The sequence below is a fragment of the Anolis carolinensis genome, chromosome 6 (assembly GCF_035594765.1).
Source record: "Anolis carolinensis isolate JA03-04 chromosome 6, rAnoCar3.1.pri, whole genome shotgun sequence".
In the NCBI taxonomy this organism is placed as follows: Eukaryota; Metazoa; Chordata; class Lepidosauria; order Squamata; family Dactyloidae; genus Anolis; species Anolis carolinensis.
The window spans coordinates 6458024-6483762 of NC_085846.1; the positions used below are offsets into that span (position 1 = coordinate 6458024).

Here is a 25739-nt window from a genome sequence, read left to right on the forward strand (position 1 = left end):
CTGCCCACAAGGAAAATGGCGGCGCCGTCTTCGGCCTCGCCTTTTTCCCAGGGAAGTTGCCAGGAGTTGCTCGAAGAGGCTCTGTAGGAGTAGTAGCGGTGCGGCCTTAGTAGTGGGCGGGGAATGGAAAAGGAGGCGCGAGACTTTTTTAAAACGGAGATGAGTAAAAAAGAAGGCCGTTGAAGGATGTACTCATTGGTAAGCAAGGGGTCTGAGGTCATACAGAAAGCCAGGAAAGTTACTTTTTGGGAGGACCACTGCTGCCACAACGAAGAGTTATTCAGAGAAGTAACTTTTCCTAGCTGATGTTTCTGAGGCGACTATGTCAAGGGGTTGTGGGAGGAGCCAGAAAGCAAAGGGGGTGGAGCCAAAGGAAGGGGCGTGGCTTCAGCTAGGTGACCTGCAGGTGGGTAAGGCTTCTTGCAACAACTTGGAGACTTAGGCCCTCATTTACACTGCCATATAATGCAGTTTCAAACCACATTATATAGCAATATAGACGGGGGCCTTAAAGAGGGTGGTTCTACACTATAGAATTACAGCACTTTACTTAGGCGATCCCTTGTTGACTGAGTATCATAGCCTTCCAGTGGGTACGTAGGCGACTGTGGAACCTATTCTTGACCTGCATGTTCTTCCACAGCAAGGGATGGAAGGCGGTTGCAGTCAGGGTTGGCTTGACGCTCCTTCCTCTTGGCCAATCTTTAAATCTCTTTTCCTGCCCACCAACATTACGTTTCCCGTTCTTGAGTTGGGAGTACAGCAACTGCTTTGGGAGACGGTGATCGGGCATTCGGACAACGTGGCCAGTCCAGCGGAATTGATGGTATAGGGGTATCGCTTCAATGCTGGTGGTCTTTGTGTTGGGAATTGATGAGCCGCTAAGCTCTAATCACCCTCTTTATGAGGTAAATTTCCATTAAAATAGCAGAGCAAAATGCAGCAGTGAGACTTACGCGCGGTGTGAGTTTTGGAAAGCCTCTGTGTCTTCAGGAAGGCAAAGGAATGCAAAGTTAGCTTTAAAGTTTAAAGGCATTTATTGAGGTAAAAAGAAATCCATTGATGGATAGAAAAGGTTCAGAGCTAACTATCTAATCTAATCCTGTTCTAATACACATAGACGGATTAAAATAACAAAGATCTAGATAGTTACATCTGGACTAATAGGAGCCGACAGAGTGCGTCCTCTCTCTGGAACAAAGCAGGAAGATCGAATGGCGACCAAGCCTCGTGGGTCGCTTCTTCTCTAGGGCCATAAACATTCCAATTGGGGAAGTTACGTTAACCCTAGGAGAGATCACATTTCTAAAGCATCAAAGGGTGGGTTGACCTAAATCGGACAGGAAGGAGGAAACAATAGTAAAGCCTAATCAGAGCATGCATGGAACTGGGGAAGGTGTCCCTAACTCTTTTCTAGGCTTCCTGTCTAACCATAGAGACTTAAGCAGTGCAGGATGACATTTTTCCAACACTTTGCTTCTTCCAGCATGCTGACATTTGTCTGCCTGTCTTCCCAAGAGATTTGCAGGATTTTTCGGAGGCAACAATGCAGGAATCATTCCAGGAGTTGAGTGTGATGTCTGTAGACGGTCCACGTTTCACAGGCACATAACAGGGTTGACTTTATAAACAAGAACCTTGTATCCCTATGGATGTCTTCATCCTCAAGCACTCTCTGCTTCATTCAGAAGAATGCTGCACTCGCAGAGTTCAGTGTCAATGTTGACTTTTGTGGAGAGGTGGCTGCCAAGGTAGCGGAAATGTCAACGTTTTCTAATGTTACACCATTAAGCTGTATTCCTGGCATTGCAAAGGGTTTGGCTGGTGCCTGCTGGAAGAGCACTTTGGTTTTCTCAATGTTTAATGAGAGGCCAAGCTTCTCATTTGTTTCTGCAAAGGTGTTTAGAGTGGCTTGTAAGTCTTCTTCTGAGTGCGCTCAGGCAATGTTATCATCTGTTACATTGGAGTTCTGTAACAGATGTTGTTGTGACCTTGGTTTTGGCTTCAGTCTGCTGAGGTTAAATAGCTTGCCATCTGTCCGATACATGATTTCCACTCTGGTGGGAAGCTTCCCATCAGCAAGTTGAAGTATCATAGCGATGAAGATGGAAAATAAGATAGGGGCAATAACACATCTGTTTGACACTTGATTCCACCTTAAATGAGTCACTTTGGGAGCCATTGCTGTCCAAGATTGTTGTCATCATGGAGAAGCCGCAGGATGTTCACAAATTTGTGAAGATACCCGATTTTTTGGAGGATGGTCCAGAGAGCACTTTGATTCACTGTGTCAAAAGCCTTTGCAAGGTCAATGAATGCCATGTACAGAAGTTAATTTTGTTTCCTGCATTTTTCTTGGAGCTGTCATGCAGTGAAGATCTCTGTTCCTCTGGAGGGGCAGAAGCCATTCTGCGATAGTGTCTTCTGATACAGGTAGAAGGCGGTTTGTAAGGATTCTTGTGAGGATTTTCCCAGCAAGGTTAGAAGGAAGATACCTCAATAGTTTCCGCAGTCTGTTCTATCCCCTTTTTTGAAAAGGGTAGATGATGTTGGCATCCTTGAAGTCTGCTGGGATTTTCTTGATCATCCACACTTTTTCAATGAGTTGGTGGAGTTGTGTTATCTCAGGTCCACCCTCTAAAGATTTCAGCAGGGATCCTATCAAGTCCACTGACTTTGTTATTTTTTTGTTGGCTGATGGCGTTGCTGACTTCCTCCAGACTAGGCAGTGCTGCAAGCTCATCCCTGGTTTGTTGTTGTGGGATTTGTGAGAGAACCTCTTTGGCCACATTGGAGCTGCGATTCACGAAGTTGTAGTAGGGCTCTTTCCAACATAGTGCAATTGATTTTTTTGTCCTTCAGAAGTTTGTTTCCATCTGATGAGTTTAAGTGACTGAGGGGGAAAAGGAAGGGATCTGAGGCTCTTAGGAATTATGGGAGTTGAACTCCAAAACACCTGGAGGGCTCAAGTTGGCCCATGCCTCCTTTATAGTATGAAATCATGTAAAGGCACTCCCCAAGTTACGAACAAGATTGGTTCCGTAGGTTTGTTCATAAGTTGAATTTGTATGTAAATCAGAATAGGGACATTTTTAAGTGTAACTCCAGCCATATAGAGAGGTTTGGAAAGCACAGATAGAGGTTTGGAAAGCATAGGGAAGGGTTAACACCTCTATAGTGTTCCATTCCATCTCACTTACTGTCACTGCGAGAATTGGATTTTGAACAATTTGGCTTGTTGTGGAAACAAGGATTGGTATAGTGTCGAGATCCAAGTAAGTCATGCTACCCCTCTATTCTGCCTTGGTCAGACCTCACCTGGAATCACACTGTGTCCCATTCTGGGCACTGCAGCTTAAGGGAGATGTTGACAAGCTGGAATGTGTCCAGAGGAGGGCGACTCAAAGGATCTAGGGTCTGGAGAACAAGCCCTATGAGGAGCGGCTTAAAGAGCTGGGCATGTTTCGCCTGCAGAAGAGAAGACTGAGAGAAGACATGATAGCCATGTACAAATATGTTAGGGGAAGTCATAGGGAGGAGGGAGCAAGCTTGTTTTCTGCTGCCCTGGAGACTAGGATGTGGAACAATGGCTTCAAACTTCAGGAAGGGAGATTCCACCTAAACATTAGGAAGAACTTCCTAACTGTGAGAGTTGTTCAGCAGTGGAACTCTCTGCTCCAAAGTGTGGTGGAGGCTCCTTCTTTGGAAGCTTTTGAAACAGAGGCTGGGTGGCTATCTGTCGGGGGTGCTTTCTCGGCAGAATGGGGTTGGACTGGATGGCTCACAAGGTTTCTTCCAACTCTAGGATCCTATGATTCTTCAGTCAGGCCTATCCAGTTAAATCTGAATCACGAGTCTGAATTTACATTCTATCACTGTTACATTGAATCATAGAGTTAGAAGAGACAGCATGTTGATCTTGTGCCCTTTGTTTGGTGTATGTTTTTATAATGATGTGTTTTTATCTTATGTATTTTATATTTATTTTATGTTCATATGTTTTGCTTCTGTTGAACCCCACCTTGAGCCATTAAGAAATGCAGGTAACCAACAGGTTATTATTGTTGTTAAAATTTACACTTTTTAACATGGGCAATGCTGTGCTTTAGTGAGATTTTATCTATACCCGGTGCTATCTGTATTATTTTGGCTCTTTCCCTTTTTTAGTTGATGTCAGATGAGCAGTGGTTCCTGCTTATGCTCATTGCATCTTTTCTCCAGAACTCTCTGAATATATCGGCACATCTAAATGTATCCTCCCACTCTCAGAAACCAGTTATCGCAGGACACTCCTTTACAACAAAAAAATCAGGTTTCTGAGTACAAAAGTCCCACGGGCTGGAAAGCAAAAGAAGGCATTTCCCCCTCCATCACCGCCCCTTCACAGCTGCACATGGCAGATAAAAGCACCAGTGGGATATTGGCCTCCTCCATCCACAGCGAAGACCTTCTGAGTGACATGGAGCTCCTGCCAGCCTCAGAACCCACAACTCCAGCACAGCGGGTCCCTTGTTCTCACTCAGCCAGCCTTTACAGCTCCAAGGGGATGATACAACCCTACACATCCTTGCACCAGTGTCGACAGACTGAGGTCCCAGCCTGTTCCCTCTTGGATAGCCAGACTAACAGGGCCTTGGCCAGGGAACCAGAGGCTCCTGAGGTAGACCTGGATACGTTGGCTGAAGAGCTGAGCCATCGGCTCTCGACTGGTGTAGAGGCGAGTTCTCACAGGAAGGTGAGGAAATTATCCATATTTATTCAAATCTAATGCTCACATTTTTTTTGGCTAAATTATATACCCAGAAGTGAGGGGCGCATTAGAATCACACATGTAAACCTGCCTGCACCCCTCAGCCTCAACATGTTGGAGGGGCACGGCTTCCCAACTGGCCTCATTCACAAAGCCTTCAAACCTCCCCTTTGGATTTGAAAGCCTCATGAATGAGGCCTTCGTAGGCAAGCCGCTGCCCATCCATTAGGCCGAGGTCAGTGAGTTTGCCAACAGTTTAAAAGAACATTAAATTTAAAAACATAAAAGATAAATGCTAAATTAGAATGAGGTCTAGTGGGATTCTTTGAATGAAACCATAACAATAGTATTTTATATCATATTTTCATCCCCAAAATTGGGATTTAAAGTGGCTAATAATTTTAAAGTACACCACTCCAGGAGACCCCAGTGGTGCAGTGGGTGAAATCGTTGAGCTGTTGAATGTGCTGACTGAAAGGTTGGCAGTTCGAATCCAGGGAGCAGAGTGAGCTCCCACTGTTAGCACCAGCTTCTAACCTAGCAGTCCAAAAACATGCAAATGTGAGTAGATCAATAGTTACCGCTCCAGCAAGACGGTAACAGTACTCCATGCAGTCATGTCTGCCACATGACCTTGGAGGTGTCTACGGACAACACTGGCTCTTTGGCTTAGAAATCGAGATGAGTACCAACCCCCACAGTTGGACACGACTAGACTTAATGTCAAGGGGAAACCTTTACTTTTACCTTTTTACAACCCTCCAAGATTTTTTTTTGCAGTGTGCATGTTTAAAATTGAGATGTGCATTACAATTGATGGTGCATTATACTAAAGTCAATGCAGTATGTAGGAAAGCAAATAAGGCAGAGAGAAGGTTAGGGAGGAACATCCCTAACCTTCTCTCCTCCACTGCCCTCATAAAGACATTGGCCACTCTTCAGCTTTTTTATCAATGGGATGGAAGGAATCCCTATTAAGTTTGCAGATGTTACAATATTGGGAAGAATAATGAAGATACTTAATTCAAAATGAGCTTGATAAAGTAGAAAACTGGGTGGAAATCAATGAAATGAAATTCAACACAGGCAGCAGGCAATAAAATTCAACATTTAGGCCACAGAAACAAAACGGACAGGTATAGGAAAGACTTGCCTTAACTATACTGCCTAGGGATTATTGTAATGTTGAACTTGACCCAGCAGTGCGGGATTGCAGCAAAAAGGGCAAATATTATTTTAGCCTGCATTGACAGAACCATGGTCTCCAAGCCAAGGGAAATTATAGTCTCACTATATCAGGCCTCAGTGGAGGGCTGTGTTCACATCTGGGTACTTTGTTTTAGGAAGAATATAGACAAGTTGGAGTGAGCTCAGAGAAGGTCAACAAAGATGACAGGAGGTATAGGGAAGTAATTAGAAAAGGAAAGGCTAATGGAATTGGGCATGTTCCACCTGGTGAAGTGAAGACAAGCATGATACGACTGCCTTCTTTACATACCACAAGGAGTGCCACAGAGAAGAGGGGCAGGCCTACTTTTTGCTGCTTCAGGTCTACTGGTTTCAAGTTACAGGAGGGTAGATTTCAGTTGGACATGGGAGGAGAAAGGCTTTTAATACGTAGTTGATTAAGCTGCTTTAGGTCCAGGGCTGGGAAGAAAGGTGGGATATCAATAAGTATAATCCTAACACCCAGGTCTCTTTCCTACCTGCAGGGTGCTGCCCCCACAGAGCTGCGGCATATCTCAGAAATGGAGAATGTGCGCTGCTACCTGCAGAATATGCTTCGTGGGTCCAAAGAGGCTGCTCATGGTGAGTTTGGGGTGGAATGTGGCTGCAGGGCAAATAAGAATTTTGGAATACCTGTATTTGCAAATATGTACATAAGGAGATATGTTAGAGATGGGACCCAAGTCTATGCACGAAATTCACCCGTGTTTCCGACACACCTCCCAGGTTGCAGATGGTGACCTTTGCTTCTCTCCCTGCAGGAGACGCTGTGGCACCAGGAACCTTGGAGCGGAAAGATGACGATTCTTTCGAGAGCGATAGCACGGCTGCCTTGCTCAAGTAAGATTATCTCAGGTTATTAGCAGTTCTACACCATAGATCAGCCAGCACTGTGACCAAGTCAAAGGCTCTGATGATTGCAGCAGAACCAGGTCAAAATTGCTTATGAAAACCCAGTAGATTTTGGCATCTCTTTTCTAGTTTCTCCCCAAAATTGGAACCTAGTCACATATGGTGACGTTTGCAGCCATGTAATAAGCCATGATTTCTGTTAACCATGGTTTGTAGCAGAAGCCACAAAATACATAATTAACAACTAAACATACTGTTTTACCTTCCCTATGGGTGCTTTGTTTCCCTTCTTGTTTTGTGTTTTCAAACTGACTCTGATTTAAGCCAACTGTATCCTAGGGTTTTCTTGGCAAAATTCCTTCAAGGGGTTTGCCTTAGTGTTCCTCTGGGTCAAAACTAAACAACATGAATGTCAATAGGGACAAATGTATGGTCCTACGCTTTGGCAATTTAAAAAAGGATGAGGTGGCAAGCTTGTTTTTCTGCTGCCCTGGAGACTAGGACACAACGGAGTAATCGATTCAAATTGCAGGAAAAGATAAGAACGTCCTGACTGTCAGATCTGTTCAGCAGTAGAATATGCTGCCTGGGAGTTTGGCAGAGTCTCCTTCTCTGGGGGATTTTAAGCAGAGGCTGGATGGCCACCTGTTGGAAGGGTTTTTATTGTCTTTTCCTGTATGGCAAGGGGTTGGACTGGATGGTCTTTGAGGGTCATCTTCCAACTCTATGACTCCATGAATCTACAGTTTAAGGTTCTTGCTTAGCAGACTTGTTTTCAGAGATGGCAAAGAATGAACTCATGTGTCTAGATCCTGATCCTGTAGAAAAACAGTAGAAGACTTGTGATTGGTCTTGAAGAAATCCCTGGCCTCCACACATTCCTTTTGTTTTTCCCCTCAGTGCCCGGCCGCTGCAGGAAGTGTCCCCGCCTGGCTCTTTTATGGGCTTAGAGGAACTCTTCCCTCGCTACACCAGTTTACGCCTGGGCCAGGTCCGAGAACCCTCCTCCTATGTAGATTCCCACCACCTGAGGGACTCTTTGGACAAGGAGCAGGCTCGGCGGAAGGTGAGTGGGGCAGCTTTGCCTGAAGGGTTTGTAAAGTGCAAAAGCAGACAGCTGCCAGCCTTCAAGCCTCTGGATAAGAGCTTAGAAAATGGCTTTCTTGGACTCCCAGACTCCCTCTTGGGCCAGAACCTTTCCAAACTCTGGGTTGAGTTTTCCTTTCCTCCAACTTTTTTTTACATAGAATGTACAAGCTATTTTAAGCCATATTTTCTCCTAAGATGGAGTGGACAACTGTGATATTCTATACATTTTAAGGACTCAGTTTGAAGTCATGTCATAAAGGTCAACATGGGACATACAATTGTTGTCTATATACAAGGTTCATTCAGCTAAGACCATCAAAGAGGAAATTAGAAGAAACAAAAGTCTATTACACAGGGGCTTGATGTGACTGAGAAATAGAACTTCTTTCCACAGTGGCACAAAGTGTTGTGGGTGTGATTTATGATCTCATGAGCAACCAGGAATACCAGCCTTTAGAAGGGTGATTCTGGAGAGATCTTCTGACAAAAGAATGTTGTGCATTGGCTAATTCTGATGTTTGTTAAGAAATAAAGTACTATGTGATACACTGTTAGCACTACCCCTCGACCAGTCCTGTTATGGTTGATTAGGTCAATTTTCGTATTCCTGGCCATTGGATTGTTGAACCTCACCTGATGGAGCTACAATGTACTCGGTTTTATATCTTTTAGTGTGTTTTATCAGGGTTTTTGTATTTTATGATGTTTTTTTAAATTATTATTTTGTTATTTTGTTTATTAAGTTACAGTTAGGTTGTGTATATTGTCTAATGTGCCTTGTCCTGATGTAAACTTATTGTATGGTTTTATTTTGGCATTGAATGGTTGCCATATTTGTTGGAAACCACTCTGAGTCCCTTTTGGGGAGATAGGGCAGTTTATAAATAAAGATGGTGATGATGATGATGATAATGATTAGAACACAATAAGACTTTTCCTTGAAACAAACAGTCTGCCAGAATCTCTGACACTACAACTCTCAACAGTCCTGGGCGATATAGATGCTGGTGAAGGCTTACTGGTGCTGAAGTGCAGCAGTACCAAAAAGACCACCACAACTCACCCTTGTCTTCAGCCAAAGAGGCCCAACTATCTAGATTTCCCCAAAGCAAAAGCGGTGTTGCCAAATCTAGCATGTGGTCCAAGGTTGGCTCAGCAAATTTGTCCCTCCCTCCTTCTCACCTGAGCAGCTCCTAATTGCCAGGATTATTCCTCTGCATTAGGCAAGCAAAGCTTCTTGAAGGACGGACCAATATGGCTCAGGGGGAGGAGGAGGAGGGTATCATGTGATCGGCGACTTTAAGCAAAGCTACTCGGCTTAGCCGGTATCATGGCCCGTAATGAGCTTTCCAGCCTCCCGGCCACGTGGCCCTTCCACCTCATCCTTAACGTGGGCAGAATGCCTTCCTTGCCCACGAGGAGCAAGGACCAAGACTCAGCCAGCCTGATCAAAGACTCAAGGAGCAGACACCCCAAGTTCCACCCCTTTCTCTGCAGTCTAAATTAAGGCATGAACAATAAGGGAAATGAGAGATCTTTGTTCTTCCCAAAAAGGTGATCTATCATTAGAATCATAGAGTTGGAAGAGACCCAGTCTATCAGTTCAGCATCATTCTGACAGACAGAAAGACACAATCAAAAACCTCTTGACAGAGGACCATCTAGCCTCTGCTTCAAAACCTCCAAAGACAGATGCTGCACTGGACTCCCAGGCAGCATATTCCACTGCTGAGCAGCTCTTACCATCATGAAGTTATTCCTAATCTATAGGTGGAATCTCTTTTCCTGCAATGGGAAGCCGTTGAATCCTAGTCTCCAGTGCAGAAGAAAAAAAAAGGTTGCCCCTTCCTCAATGTGATATCTTTCTAATATTTAAACATGGCTCTCGTGTCCCCTCCCAGCCTTCTGTTCTTTAAGCTAAACATACCCAGTTCCTTAGCCATTCCTCATAGGGCTTGGCTTCCAAACCTTTGATTATTTTGGTCGCCATGTTTAAATATTGGAAAGGATGCCACATTAAAGAGGGGGTAGGCTTTTTGTTGCTCGGAGACCAGGAGACGGAGCTATGAATTTAAATGGCAAGAAAAGATATTCCACTAAACATTTGAAAGAACTTTCTGATGCCAAGAGTGGTTTGACAGAGCAATGTGCTGCCTGGGAGTCTCCTTCTCTGGAGGATTTTAAGACAGACTGGATGGCTATCAGTCGGGAAGGCTTAGGTTAAGTGTCCCTTGCCTGGCACCTGAGGGTGGGCTGGATGGCCTAAGTGGTCTCTTCTAACTATGATTATGTGGTTCAGAAGGCAGGTGACAGGTAGCGTGGGCAACACACAGAAGACGGTCAGCCCCAACCGGGAGGCGGCGCTAGCATGCCACGGACCCAGCCCACGTGCCCCTGGAAGAAACCTGACCTTGCTGGAACTGGCTCTCAGCTCCTTCCAGGGCTTTAAGCCGCTTGCCGGGGTGGGCGGAGGGCTAGCTTCCCCCTCCTCTGAGGCTCGATTTAGCCCTCTAAGCCTATTACACTGCAGCCTGCCCTCCCCGGCCCAGGTATTGCTGGGAACCCAAAGAAAGCTTTCTGGCTCTTTCTGCACTCTTATAGAACATTCCATTCTCTCTTTCTGGAGTTGGGGAACTCAAAGGCTCAAACCCCTGTTCCCTGCAGGAGTGGAGAAACAGTAGGGATTTGGGGCTCAGCTCCTGCCCCAGATCCTGTAACAAAAGGGGGAAGATTGCCCCCCCCCCCGAAGAACCCACCAAACTCTGACCCAACCAATTTTTAAAAATTGGAATGATTTTCAGGCAGTTTTGGTTGGCATGCTTAATATCTGACCTATTCAAATGCTCTTTTTAATAAAGGAGCAATTTTGATATAGGGTATGGCCTAATTCAGTGCAATGCTGTACCGAACCCAAAATGAATGGTGAGTGCCAGCAACAATAGCCATTTTAGGAAGAGGGAAACAAATACTACAAAGCCCCTCCCAACATATGGAAATATGTAAAAAAAAGACATTCTAATCCCACTAAGCATCTCAGAATCCCATACTACGACAATTCATCTGCTTCCATCCGCAGACTCTCCCAAAATGGGAATTGTTGCTAACACTTAGCATTCACTGTAGGTACTGTTCTGCCCTAGACAACAGGATTTCAATGAGTTAGGCCATACTCTGTAAATACATTGCTCCTTTATTTCAAAGAGCATACAAATAGGCCAGGTGTTAGGCACGGCAACCAATCCAGATGGACTACAGTGATAGTAAAAACAAGAGTCTGCCTCCAGATTCAAAGCCCTGGGAATCACTTTTTCATCTTCGTTTGATTTTTTAAAAATGAACTTTTTTCCTCTTGGCTGCAATTCCTATATGGAAGGGAAAGTATGAGGTTTTGAGGTGACTTGGGGAAAGTATCTAGGAGTTAAAACTTGAAGGCTGTGCCTTGTTGCAGCTCTCAGGTATTATTATTGTACAGACATCCTGGTACTACCACCACAGATGTGTCCTTGACTATTTTCCTTCTTTCCTGCCTTCCTCCCACAGCACTGCGAACGTCACATCCAGACCTTGCAGCACCGCATTTTAGAGTTGCAGCAACAATTGGCTGTGGCTGTCTCAGCCGACAGGAAGAAAGATAGCATGATAAAGCAGCTGGATAAGGTGAGCCTGGCATTGGTGCAGGGGAGCCACTATATCACTCTTCAGGCTCAGAATAAAGGAAAGGGAGTTCTGGGGCAGGCCTAGATGCTGCAAAAAATCGAGCCAAGAGAATCCCCATGTCTTCTTTACTCAATGAATAATCTCTTCCCATCTCACTAGATAGGAGAGGGATGGAGAACTGGCCTGCGTTGTTCTCTTGCAAGAGATTATGGTTAAAATACATAATAACAATTACATAATTAAAATACATTCAATATACATGCAGCTACAAATATCTGACTTACAAATGACTTATAGTTAAGAACAGGACTGAGACAACAGGAAGCGAGAGAAAAGGGAAATTCACTCCTGAAAGAGTTATCATGGGAGAAAAGTGTCTCCACTGTAGCTTTATCAGTAATCCTTGTTTCCACAACAAGCCAAATTTTTCAAAATCCAATTATTGCAGGGACAGAAAGTGAGATGAAATCTTCTGAACAGGAGCACAGACTGCAAAATGAACATCACAAAGGTGTTAACCCTTCCCTATGCTATCCATATACAAGTTCAACTTCTCTTGTTCATAACTTGGGGACTGCCTGTATTAAAGTTCCTTATTCCTCTACTGTTGGTCCCAGTGCCCTCCTCCTGCCAACACTTCAGACAATGAGAAGTTAAAACCTATTTTTGCTCAAAAATGATAAGTTGAAACCTCAGAGGTCTTTGGAAGCTGTTGCTGAGATTTTTGCCAAATGTCTTCTATCAACCTCTGCTATTTTACGTTATGTAGGCAGAGAGTCCCTAGCATGCCTGCTGAAGCACTATTCATTATTTAAGGCCAAAAAAGATGTAATTTTTGCTACCATTGGGAATAGTCAGAGGGACTGGGGCTGCATTTTGCCATGCCTCGGGAAGGCGGCATTTTTGGCTAGGTGATCCGGTTCCTGTTAGTAACCCTTGCGAGACCGAACTTTCCATTTTCCTCCCCACAGACCCTGGCTAAAGTGGTGGAGGGCTGGAACCGTCATGAGGCGGAGCGAACAACAGCGTTACATCGACTGCAAGCTGAGAAAGAGGCAGCAGAACAGGCCCTGGGGAGGCAAAAGGAGGTGGGCCTCCAACTGAATGGCTGGGCAGGGGTTGGAATCTCTTTTTTTTGGCAGCAAGTACCATTAGCACCTAATTGTGGACATGTCAGTTCACTCAATGTGACCTCAGAGGGTTTCTCCTTTTGGTAGTGGGTCAAAAGGTCCAAAGGTCCATCTATCCTAGTTGCATCTCAGAGCTCTTTTGTCCTTCTTGTTCTCCTCCTTTAGAAAGTGTCAGAGATGGAGGGGCGCCTTGAGAATGCCTTGTCCGCCCTCAACCGGGAGCAGCAAGCAGTGAAACAGTATTACAAAGAGAAGGAGATGCTGGTAGGTACCATTTACTCAGGGCATCTGTCCACTCTTTGGGATTCTGGGGAATGTAAAACTGCAGTTCTTACCGAGGCGCAGCAAAGCTCTGCATGTCTCGTTTTAAGAAGGATCTAGACAAGCTGAAACAGGATCAGAAATGGGGCAATAAGGATAATAAGACCTCATGTATAAGTCAAAGGCAGCTTTGGGGCCAAAATTATGGATTTTGATATGAACTGTGGATAAGTTGGGGGTAATTCTGTGGAGAGGGGAAAGCATCAATGCTGTTTCGAGAGGTCGGGTTCCCTTGGCTACCATTTCCCCACCCAGGCATTCAAAAAGGCCAGAAGTTGCACCCTGGAGGAGTGCGTTGAGGGAGTCGATGCATCTTTTAGGTTCTTCCAAGATGGACTAAGCTCTTGCCTTTTGCCACTCTTCTCAGAGAAAGGGGATGGTTCCTGTTTTGATAAGTGTTAAGGTACAGTACCAATACTGACCTGTAAATAAGTCAACCCATTTGGGGGGGGCGGTGAGCTTTTTACATTATCTATTTATTTCATGTCAAAAGCATTGCCTAAATATGTATAAAACTGATAAAAGTATGTAAACGGCTAATCTTTCCAACCCAAAAACATTGCTTTTAAATTTTTAAATTGCTTTTCAACATTTTGAACATTTTAAATTGGACATGTGTCTTTTTTTCTCCACAAATGGAAGAACACCAGAGGTCTTTATCAAGACAATTGCTAACAATTATGTCCACCAATATAGAAGGTTTGTCACTTGCTAAGGAAGAGCTTTGGACTAAAATTTCTAGACTTAAACATGAGTATATAAGTAGTTTTCCCCCTGTGCTCACCCAGAGAGCCATCTCGGCACCCTTAGGATAGTAAGAGTTGATCAACAGTGGTTCAAAGTATGGTGGAGTCTCCTTCTCTGGAGGTTTTTAAACAGAAGCTGGTTGGCTATCTGTTGGGAGGGCTTTGATGGTGTCTTTCCTCATGGCAGAAGGGGGTTGGTGTGGATGGTTCTTGGGTGCTTTTCCAGCTCTCTGAATCTACGATTCTAGGAGGAGGAGAAGGCGTCTGTGCTGTGCGACTTGGAGGCGGCACGCCTGCAGGTGCGTGACCTGGAGGGCAGTTGGGATGTGGAGCGCCGCCAGCAAGAAGCGCTGCGAGCCACGCTGGAAGAACAGCAGCAGGACTGGGCCCAGCGGGAGAGGCAACTGGAGCAGCAGCGCCAGGCCCTGGAAGACGGGAGCCGGAGCCAGCTGGAGATGGAAAAGGTGAGACGGCCAAAACTCTCCCTATTGGCAGGAATAACTTACCTGTTCCTAGTTTTTTAAAACAACCATATCAGTGTTTTTAATCCTCACTTTCTTTGCATGCATCTACATCTTTGGCCTTCTAGGTGTTTTGGACTTCAACTCCCACAATTCCTAACAAAGGCAAAACATTGTAATAATGACACATACATTACATCTCCCGGATCTTCAGAACTAATATACATGGTTTCACTTATTCACAGTTTTACTTACTTACGGCCTCTTGTACAAACCACTCTCTCCATCATCCTTGAAAATAATAGGGTTCGCTGTCATTCGCTGTTTCATGCATCCATGCACAGTCCAGAAATGTATCCCTCATAAATATGGAAATCGTATTGTATTGTGAAAAAAAAACAAAATTGACAATTAAAATAGTATTGTATTAAACTAACAGTAGAATTAAAACCATTTAGAACATTACTTTAGAAACGGCATGGGATCATAAAGAGCCTTTCTCGACTTGCTGGAAAAGGAAGCCTGCTGCTAAAGGCCACCAAAGAAAGACTAACCCAAGGCTGTGAAATTAGTTCATTTTGACACCACTTAAACAGCCATGACTCAATGCTGTGGAATCCTGGGAGATGTAGTTTGGTACTCTGGCAAAGCACTCTTTAGCAGAGAAGGTAACAGTCCTTGTAAAACTACAATTCCCTCAATTCCATAGCATTGAGCCATGGCACTTAAAGTGGTGTCAGACTTGTCCCTTTCCACTTGATGATGTGCAGGCAGAAATTAAGGCCCCAACCTGACCTTGTTAGTGCTCTTCTCTGAATCCAGGAAGTTTCAGTAACCCAAAGAGAGCAAGTTAGTTATGTGTTTGTGTAGGTTGTCCCCCCATTCAGTTGGAGTCTAGGAAAGAACTCTATTTCCTGAGAAACGTTCATATGTCCAGAGGCGTGGCTTTTCCCAATCAAGGGGTGGGGCCCTGAGTGGTCCTCTTCCCCATAGCCTGTTCTTACCTTGCAGCAGGGAAGCAGGAGGGAGGCTTGGGCTCAGCCATGGAGTCCCAGGGATGGGAGGAGCTGCAGCGAATGGACCCTTCTGGTGCAGGAAAAAAGTGCCAGCCTTCTCAATCAGTATGTTGCAGAGATGTATCATCTTGGCTCCATGTGGAGGGTGGGGTATGATACCTGTGAGTCCGGTTTCAGGTAACAGTGTTAGGAAATAGATTGCTCTATGGCAGTGGTTCTCAACCTGTGGGCTCCTAGATGTTTTGGCCTTCAGTTCCAAGAAATCCTAACAGCTGGTAAACTGGCTGGGATTTCTGGGAGTTGTAGGCCAAAACACCTGGGGACCCACAGGTTGAGAACCTCTGCTCTATGGAGAGCCTAAGATTCTGTCTCAGAGCTTGGGAAAATCACCTTTTGTGGACTACAGCTCCCAGTGGCCATGCTTCCTGGAGATTCTGGGTGTTGTCCTTCAGAAAAGACAACTTTTCCTACAAGCCTTTGTGGCTTACAGATACTCTTCATTTTACATTGTATTCAGAGTCCCATTGACAGTAAATAGTCAATTGATTCAGCTGTACTAGAGATGATTTTGCATGCTATAGCCAAGTGTATAGGCATGAATTCTTTGCTTTCAGAAGTCCTGGTGGTGTTTTTTTCTCCCATTTTAGTCAAACCAGAGTAGCCCTTGAAAAGCTGGAATGGCTTGGGTGTGCCATTTTATCAGCATCATCAAAGTAATAATCAAGAAAGTTTGCCATCTCCTTTAGGGGCCTGTGCTTTTAAAGATTCTTCAGCTACAAAATTTAACAGGTGCAGGAGCGAGTGGAGAAGCTGCCTCTGTTGAGATCCCTGGCCTTATGCAGCTGTGAAAGGCCCAGGCTGCTTGGGGAAGAAAGAAACAAAAAAGATTGTAGGATTACATACACCTCACTGGAGGCTCCTTGCTGAACGCCCTGAAACGATCCACTCGCTCCAGTTCAGCTCCTGGCAGAATTTATCCTGCAGGAAATTAAAAGAGACAGCCAGGCTCCTCTTTAAGCCGGCCTCACATAAACTGTTAAGAGTTTGAGAGCCACCCAATTGCAAAACAATCTAGGGCTGGAGGGGGAAAGAACTGGGTCTGTTTGACCTGGGAGAACCAACACCTCCATCCTCTCAGCTGTATTTTCTTCGTTTAAATAGTCTCTTTGTAAACTGCAGCACTTGGCCAGCCGCAGGGCTTGAAGGGAAAGCCTTTTACTCACAGAATTTCAGATGATTTACAATTCTCTTTTAAGGCTTCTGGTAGTTGAAGCCCTGAAGGACCAAAGCCCGAGAAAGATTTAAATTATTCTTACTGTTTTAGGTTGCCTAAGTCAACTGTGTATGACAGCTCAAGATCCGTGGATGTAGGGAAATATATATGAATGATAAATGTTTAAGTTAGCAGTTGCACAGAATTGTAAGTCTGAGTCCCAAGCAGTGCTAGTCCAGATGTTGCAGAGATGTGATGGGACAAAGACAGACTCAGCATTCGGTTTTACTGCCTTATCATACTTACATTAATAACAGTCCTAGACACTTGGGAAGTGTCCGATGTGTGATACAATACAACAGCCAACAGAGTGTCTGCTGTGGACTCATCTTGTTGTGTTTCAAATAATAATAATAATTATTATTATAATATCACGATCTGTCAACTGCAAAAGGCCACCTTACTTGGATCTGCGCGCATCATTTGAAAATACATAACACAGTCCTAAATGCTTGGGAAGTGTTCGACTTGTGATTTTGTGATATGAAATCCAGCATATACATCTTGTTACTGTGTCATACTGTGTTTTTGTGTCAGTAAAATAATAATAATCTTTATTTCTGTCCCGCCACCATCTCCTCCTAGGGACTCAGGGCAGCTTATAAAGGCACAGCAGTGTGCAGCATATAACATAAAAAGGTACATGAGTATAAAACATTTATCACATAAGTTTATAACAACAACCACTATCAACACATATAACAAAAAATTAAAATAGCACAATTTTAAAACACAGAGCATATGTGAATAAACACACTTCAATTAATTCACAACTAAAATGCAAGAGTGTCAACTTCATATGGGCCCATTTCAGCCTACTTGAGGTCAAAAGCCTGTTTAAACATCCATATTTTCAGCTACGGAGGTAAGACCAATAAGTTAAGTGGCACCTTCATACCCAGTGACCTTTATCTCTTTTTGTACTGTGCATGTTTTACAAATATTTCCCATTATGTTCTTTTTTGGGTTGCTGTGAGTTTTTTTGGGGGCTGTATGTCCATGTTCCAGTAACATTCTTTCCTGACAGTTTGCCTTCATCTATGGCAGGCATCCTCAGAGGTTGTGAGGTCTGTTCTCTTCTATTTGTATTACTGAGTTTTGACTATAATTGTTTGGCCATTGTACAAACAGAATATTGGAATAGATGGGCCTTTGGTCTGATCCGACAAGACTCTTACTTTGTTCTTAATTTGTGTTATGTTCTTCTTTGAATTAGTCTTGGGAAATAAAAGATTAAAACATAGTCACTGTAGTTATTAGAGCCAGTGCGGTGTAATGGTTTTTAGTGTTGCATAAGGACTCTGTGGAGACAGGGGTTTGTAACCTACTGGATTTCCTATACATTTGGCTAGAATGTCTTACTATGAATTGTGTTGCCTGGAGGCTTCCAGGAGAGGTTGTTAATTTACCTTTTTTGGCCAGAACAGTTAAGATAGTCTGGAAGGTTAGTTAAGCCAAGAAAACAGATTTTATTTATTTATTTATTTACAGTATTTATATTCCACCCTTCTCACCCCAAAGGGGACTCAGGGCGGATTACAATAAACACATATATGGCAAACATTCAATGCCAACAGACAAACAACAAACAGTAGACCGACTCAGAGGTATTTTTAACATTTTTCCAGCTTCACGATTCCGGCCACAGGGGGAGCTGTTGCTTCACCGTCCAGTAGTGGCTGTACTTCTCATTCCTTTCCTCGTGTTTTGCTGGCAGTTTTATGGAGTTGTAAATTAGTTAAATTAGCCTCCCGCATAAAGCGTCCCTAAATTTCCCTACTTGACAGATGCAACTGTCTTTCAGGGCTGCATAGGTCAACAGCAAGCTGGGCTATTTAATGGTCGGGGGCTTAACCCGACCCGGGCTTTCAACTCATGACCTCTCGGTCAGTAGTGATTTATTGCAGCTGGTTACTAGCCAGCTGCGCCACAGCCCGGCCCAGATGTAGTGATCCATATATGGACTTAGGTGTACACTTTGTCTATTCCTGCTTTAAGACTCACCGCCTTTGATTTAGGTGCCCATTCACTTCTTGCAATGTATATTCTGTTTCATCTTATCCTCGTCAAGGCAATGACCCAACGAGAAGCTCAAAAGGCAGCAGATGCCCAGCGGGTCCTGGCCTCTGTGCAGTCGGAAGTGCAAGTCCTGGGAACTGAACTGGAGGCTGTCCGGCGAGAGAGGGACAACTTAAAGATGGAGATAAGCTTGGTTAAGGTAATGAGGTTGAGGGCTGTTCACACACAAATGCTAATTTTGCAGCGGGTAGGAAAAGCAATGTGCAATTGCTGAAGAATTTTCAGTCAGTCACTTAGAACACATTATTTTGATTTTTACAGCTTTTCCCCCTTTTGCGAGTCCCTAATTTTGAAAGGGAAATAAATTTTTCCTCTGTGGTTATTCAAGATGCTGAAGATCCATCACAAATGGAATCTAGGGAGCTGAATTGGTGAATTGACCTTTATGTGGAGTGGCCAACTGTGTTGTGTTTGGGGTCAGTTTTCCCCAGTTCTCTCCCATAGCAAACTGAAATACTTCTATTTTCCTCTGCTGTCCTTCTCAAAAAGGCATTAGGAAATGACATGACCTCACTTCTTGTTGCTTATTTGAGAGAAACTGCAGAGGATAACTTATTGGTGGGTAGTATGGGCACTTGTGGGAAGTGAGGTTGAGTTTTGTGTGTGTTCTCATGCATTTGAGGAACTTTTTGGTGATGGCTAGGAACTTTAGGAACACAAAGGTTTCCAAAGGTTTTGGGGATAACATGTTTTGACCTTTGAGTTACGTGGAGAGGTAGCGATAATAAATAATTTATTATTAATATTATCACCACCACCACCTATGGATTTCACTGTGCCCATACTGATGTACCTCCTTAGTTTAAGGGTTTTCTGCTTCACATGTCAGGCATGTCAAGTCCTTAATATACCACTAGAAATGTGAAAGTGAATTCTTTCTCTGCTCCTATTATCTTTTTAAGGCACGCTATGAAGCACAGAAGGTAAAACTGGAGTCAGAATTGAAAGTGGCGTTAGAGCAACGGGTGACAGAACGGCTGGCCGAGGTTCACGAGGAGAGCTTGCGCCAGATGAGTGCCATGCGGGAGCAGCACAGGTGAAGGGAGTTCTCTCCATCTATGCTTCTGTGCATGTAGGGCACCCTCAGTTCTTAGATGCCACCACTAGTAGTAAGTTGTACTTCCTAGATCTCCCCACCTTCTAGAGAAACAAGAAAAAACGTATTTCCCATGTATTCGGAACAAAGACTTTTTAAAGTCAATCATAAGGGCACATTTTTGTTCACAACTGTCTGAGGCTGGGGGCAGAATTCGAGATGGTTTCCCCCATATTCCTACTTCATTTGCTACTTTCCGGGCTACATTATAATATTATTTTGTGGGCAATGGTTTCCTTTCCTTGGCAGGAAGCAGCTCTTGGAGTTAAGCAGCCACCATGAGAAGGAGTTGGCCAACCAGCTGGCCCAGTTCAAGTCTGACTTGGCTGAGAGGGAGGATCGGCAGAGGCATCTCACTGCGGAATATGAACACAGGTACATACCTTGAGGACACCAGACACTTCTGGGGTATTGGAGAAGCCAGTTCGAAGATTGGGAAAAGAAGAAGAATATCCATTAAGAGAAGATGAATAGAGGGGGAACTGTTTCAACGTTTTGAAAAAAAAAATGGATATTTTCTTAAATCAGAAAATTTAAACCTATAAACTATAGCACCCTGAACACACCTGATTGTGACTGATTTTGGAAGCTATTTGGAACCCTTCCTGGTTATTGCTTGGGTGGGAGACTATCGTAGAAAAGACTATGAACCTCCAAAATGCATGTTTTTCATCATAATGGACAAGATGGTTTAGATGAACCCATGTGTGTGATTCAGCTTCGTCTATTTCCATATTGGGATTCATCCTGGATTCCACGTGGAGTCCACAGCATGCGGATGTGGAGAAGAGCAAACCACAGACCACTTACTACAATGCGGTCTGAGTCCTACCACATTCACAATGGAGGACCTTATAGCAACACCAGAGGTACTCCAAGTGGCCAGGTCAAAGGACCTTTAGTATCGTGCCAAGCTTTTAACTTGATTTGTGTTTTTAAATACATTACAACTGTACTCTTGGTTCGCTTCTGATACGATAAATCCTGGATGCAAATTGCTTTATTCTGCAAATTCTCTGTGATGCTACTGAATTATAGCACTTTGATATCACTTTAAGCTGTCGTGGCTGCATGCTGTGGAATCCTGGGATTTATAGTTGTGGAGGGGGCCACTAGAACTCTATGGCAGAGAATGCTAAGTACCTCATCAAAAAGCAAATCCCAAGATTTCAGAGGGTAGGAGTTAAAGTAGGACCACAGTGCAATAATGGCGTAGTCTGAAAGAGACTTTCCTTGAGATAAGGAGATTTATCTGAGATCACCTTTTCCTCTGCTGCAGCCCCCTCTCTCTCCAAATTAGTCATTATTTTTAAACTCTGAGCATATCCTGTGTCATACAGCTTGTGGCATCTTTATTTTTGTCTCTACTCAGAATCTCCAAACAGGAAGAAGAGATTCGGGAGCTGCAGGTTAAACATCGGCGGCTAGAGGCACAGCGAGCCGAGATGGTGGGTCAGTTCCAGGCCATGATGCAAGCCCACTGGAACGAGGCCCTGCGTCTTTTTGCTGGCAGTGGTGCCTCCTTCCAGACCTGTGTGAAGCCCCAGCAGCAGGTGAGTGAATGAGTGAGCCCCAGCAAACTACCTGAAAGTGTATATGTGACAGCAGTGGCATTTTATATATATAACTAGCCTTGCCCGGCCACGCGTTGCTGTGGCTTATGGTTTCAGAGTGTTGCTCTTTATTTACTGTCCTGATTTTAGAGATTATATTGTTCTGTATTATTATATCACAGTAATTATTACATATTATATTTATAATCTTATATAATCTGCTTAGAACTGGATTATATGAGTCCCCTTCTACACAGCTGTATAAAATGCACACTGAAGTGGATTATATGGCAGTGTGGACTCAAGATAATCCAGTTCAAAGCAGATAATATAAGATTCTAAATTGGTTATATAGCTGTGTGGAAGGGCCTTGAGTCTACACTGCCATATACTGTAATCCAGTTCAAATCTGATAATCTGTATTTTATAGGCAGTGTGGAAGAGGCCTAAGTGAGGACTAACTCTGCTTGTCCCCTAGGTTGAGTGGGTTGCTAGGAGACCAAGTGGGTGGAGCTTAGCTTTCTAAGTGGCAGCAATTGGATAAAAAACAATTATTCCTCTCCCTCTAATTAGGACTTTATTTTTCTTTTCTTTTTGTTGTATCAACCTAGAGGCATGGATGAGGGGTTGTGCTGTCAATTTTCTAGGTTGTGGGGTGTTTACTTTTCTTGTTTTGTCCACTGCCGTGATGCCATCACTCTTTTATATATATAGATTATTTTACTGGATTGGAAGAGGTGGTGTCCATAGCTATTTCTTTACTTCTTGATTTCCTCTGACAGGATAACCCCTCAGTTGCAGACCCCACCGTGGACCCAGAAGCAGCTTCAGAAGCTCTGAAGAAGACGCAAAAAGTGGACTTTTTTGAGAATAGCCAGAGGGCAGAAGACAGCAAAGTGTCACCCTGGACCCAGGCGGTCCCCCTCCAGCCTGTCACCCAGCGCAGCAAGTCCCAGGGGCCTCCTGAAGCCCCTGAAAAGTCAATTCTGGACCCGTACCAGCATTTTCTCCATGCTTTCCCCGATGTGGGTCGTCTCTCCTCAGAATTCAGCCATGTTTTCAACTACAGCCTTCTTAGTCCACAGGGCTTCCAGCAGCTGGAACCTCAGGCGGACACCACTGTAGCAGGTCCTGGTATGCATCTGCCTCATGAATACCTATGAGGTATTTGAAGAGGGTTATCATATCTTCTCTGGGTCTTGTCGTCTTCAGGCTAAACTGACCTGGCTCCCCTCAACAATTCCTGTTCCCTCTTCTGGACATCCTGTCAATATCCTTGTTAGCCTCAGCCTCCCTCATTCTCTTTCATTGCTTTTATGTATATGCTCCTGCTTTTAGGTCTGACCTTCCACCCTGAGAACTTTGCAGAGCATCCATTCACCGATGACACAGATGAGACCCTCACAGAAGGGGCTGGCATTGAGGGTCAGGCTTCCCACCGTAACAGTTCCGAGAGCAGCTTTCAAGTGCCTCCATATGACTTAAATCACTACATACGTCTGGTAAGGCTTCCTGTTCTTTGCTCCTTTTACTAACCCACAGAGGTATGTAATTTTTGTTGGATGGGGATATTTGAAAGGAGATATTTCAATTTGTAGTGAGAAAATATAAGTTTTGCAGATTCTGGTGTGTTATGTGCATAAAAAAAGAATGAGACTGCAGGAGGAGTCCTGACAGGAAGTAGTGATAGTTAATCAAATGTCTCGTTTGGGAAATGAGTGCATTTTCTGACCAAGAATGCTTTACTAATATTTTGTTACATCAACTAAAATGTATAGGATTATAGCTAAGTGTAACCTTTTATGTGACTAAGGAGCATAATCCAAATCTTATGCAGTCCATGAACGCAGCAGAATAATATCTGCAGAAAGGAGAAGATTTTCTTTTTAATTTTGATTATCTGCACTCATGCAAAGGCTTAAAGTAAAAGCACTGGAATACTAAGATCTAGATATTTTGTACAGTTACAGAAACCTTTCATCATGACAAATGCAATATTTGACTGATGTGTTATCCTCATAATCTTCCATTAGCTCTTGCGATCTTATATTAAAAAAGTGGTCTTTAATTCTAAGTATGGAAATGACAAGCTGAAGTAAGTTTTAAGGAACTGTAATGTTTTCACTTGTCAACAGAGTCAAAAGGATTATTCTGACAGGGGGATTAAAAACATTTTAAAGGACAGTTCTTATTCATGATGAGTTTTTAGCTCCTTGCCATTATTTCAGTAAACAAAGTTTCAAGGGGGTAGCTCTGGAAATTACAACTTGCTTCTCAATGGTGGTAATTCCAAATAGCCAAGGAACTGCTTCAAGTTGTTGGGTGTTTGGTGAAGTAGTGAGCAAGAAAGGTCACAGAAGGTCTAATTTTCTGCTTCTATGATTTCTAGCTTTGGGACCACTCTGTGAATGAAAGTGGTGCTCAGAAACAAGAAGGTTTTTCCATGGTCAGGCCAACAGAAACGACAAACAAGACAGAGTTTGGTAAGAGTGGGCACAATTCCCTCCTTTTTTTTCTCAATGGGAGATCTGCTGCCATTCTATCATATAGGAGTCAGATCCAGGGCCCAATCCTTCCACCTGGTTCACTTCTGCCAAAAATGTGCTTTTCAGTTTTTTTAATTAGATGTGACTGGACGTTAACTTATGCTTCAAAAATGCCAGATATTTAAACTACTGATTTTAATAAAGCAAGACTTCAGTAGAGGATAACTAGTTCTTGGAGACTTTCAGGAGTGTAATTCTTCATGTTTTCAATCACATCCTTCCCCCTTTTTTTGACGATGCCAGGGTGAAAAAATGAGTGCTCTGTGTGTGTGTGTGTGTGTGTGTGTGTGTGTGTGTGTTGTTAGAAATAGGCGTCCAAAGCAAAGGAACAAGCAAAGTAACCTATGGATGGTGCACACAGAGAATAGAAGGGTTCTTGAAGGGGACAATTTCAAATGTCTTTGCAGTGCAAGAAAATTGGGACCTGAAGAGAAATTTCATTAGGGAGGTAGACATTTTATTTTGAAGTAGCAGCACCCCCCCCCCCATTTCACTCCTTTATCTACATCCCTTGTCTGAGGAATCTAAAGACCACAAACATGGTCTGAAGGAGGGGTGTATATGACCACAGCTGGTTGATAACAGACGGTTGCTTTTAAATAATAGGTGTGGGAGAACAGTGGTATTCACAATGCCATGGGGAACAACAAGATTAATGGTGATGCCTCACAGACTTTGCCTTAAATCTTTCCCTGACTTTTTCTCCTAGGCCCATCCCTGTCTTACCATGAACGGTCCACAGCTCTCTGGGATCCAGCTCAGCCCAGCACCATTCACATTCAGCCACCCAGCAGTGCTGCTGTCCACAAAACCAAAGTGCCTTTGCCCAGAACTGGGCCAGCCTGCCCAAATCAGGAACCAGCCAGTCCCCTGAAGCAGAAACCTGGTATTCCTCCAGATCACAAGTGGTTGTGGAGATTTCTAGCACAAGCTTTTTTGTTGGCTAGGTTTGACCAAAGCCCCGTCTTTTTCTTCTTTTTCTTCCACAGTCCAAGAGAGTGGGATCCTGTCTCCAAGGCAGGTGGCTGAAGTTTCGCGTCTGCTGAAGCAATACCAGGCCAAAGGAAGGCCTGTGCCTTCAACTGAGGACCTGTATAACTATTTGCGTGGGATAAGCCAGAATGGGTAAGGCTCAGGTTCAGGGGATTTCTGAATCGAGGCATAGCCTGTTTTGCTTAGGCCCCTGGGAAAGATGCTGGTTCTATTCCATGTCTCCCCATTTTGGTTTAAAAACCATTTTTGGAAGAGAATTCTTCGATCTAAGGGGCCAAGATGTCTGGATTTTTTCTGTGGTGCCATCTTTTTTTCTTTTGTTCCTTTCATCTGCAGGACAGAAATGAAAAACGACGGAAATCTGCAAGCCAGGAGGAACTTGGATTCCAAATTAACAGAAACAACGAGGAAGGAGGTATGTTTGTTAACTCACAAGGTAAGGAATGGGTCTGATACTTGCAGCAAAGTCTGGTCTAAACTTTTCTAAATAGCCAGTGGGGAAAAATAAGGGAGAAAAATTGTAATTCGTTGGTGTAACTTTTAGGACTTCAGCTGTGCTTCATGGAAGCAAACGTGAGTCAAGAGTGACCTTCCTTCCCATATCTGGCTTCTTTCACAGGGAGTTCCTATGCGGCGCTCAGTCTCTTCAGGATCTGGCCGCGAGAAGTCCCAGGCCAGTGCCAAAGCTGGGAGGAAACAATCTGGAGGTGCACCAGCCTCCAACCCTCGCTTCAGCAGAGGCGGAGGAGGTATATGGAGATGATTTTGATCTTGTGCTCGGACTATTTCCTCCTTAGCCCAGTTTGTCTTGACATTTTGGATGGATTTGTTCTGGATGTGTTGCTTGTGAGCACCCGGCTTTGCTATAAAAGTTTGCTCTTATTTTGCACAGTTAATTATTTTTATATGATTTTTATTTTCTAAATAAAATAATGTTGAGTTATTTCTAA

At 43.9% G+C, this 25739-nt stretch overlaps 1 protein-coding gene across 1 annotated transcript; it reads left to right on the top strand.

Annotated features, from left to right (window-relative positions):
- Positions 1-14: 14 nt before the first annotated feature.
- Positions 15-25739, top strand: cntrob (centrobin, centriole duplication and spindle assembly protein). The gene is made up of 20 exons (XM_008119582.3): positions 15-198; positions 4168-4735; positions 6463-6559; positions 6739-6817; positions 7730-7895; positions 11459-11575; positions 12547-12663; positions 12871-12969; positions 14021-14236; positions 18594-18740; positions 19504-19637; positions 19947-20072; positions 21070-21250; positions 22033-22384; positions 22589-22752; positions 23640-23733; positions 24506-24682; positions 24786-24921; positions 25126-25204; positions 25409-25739. Exons 2-20 carry the CDS (start codon positions 4250-4252, stop codon positions 25550-25552), a joined length of 3111 nt encoding a protein of 1036 aa, XP_008117789.2. The 5' UTR covers positions 15-198; positions 4168-4249; the 3' UTR covers positions 25553-25739.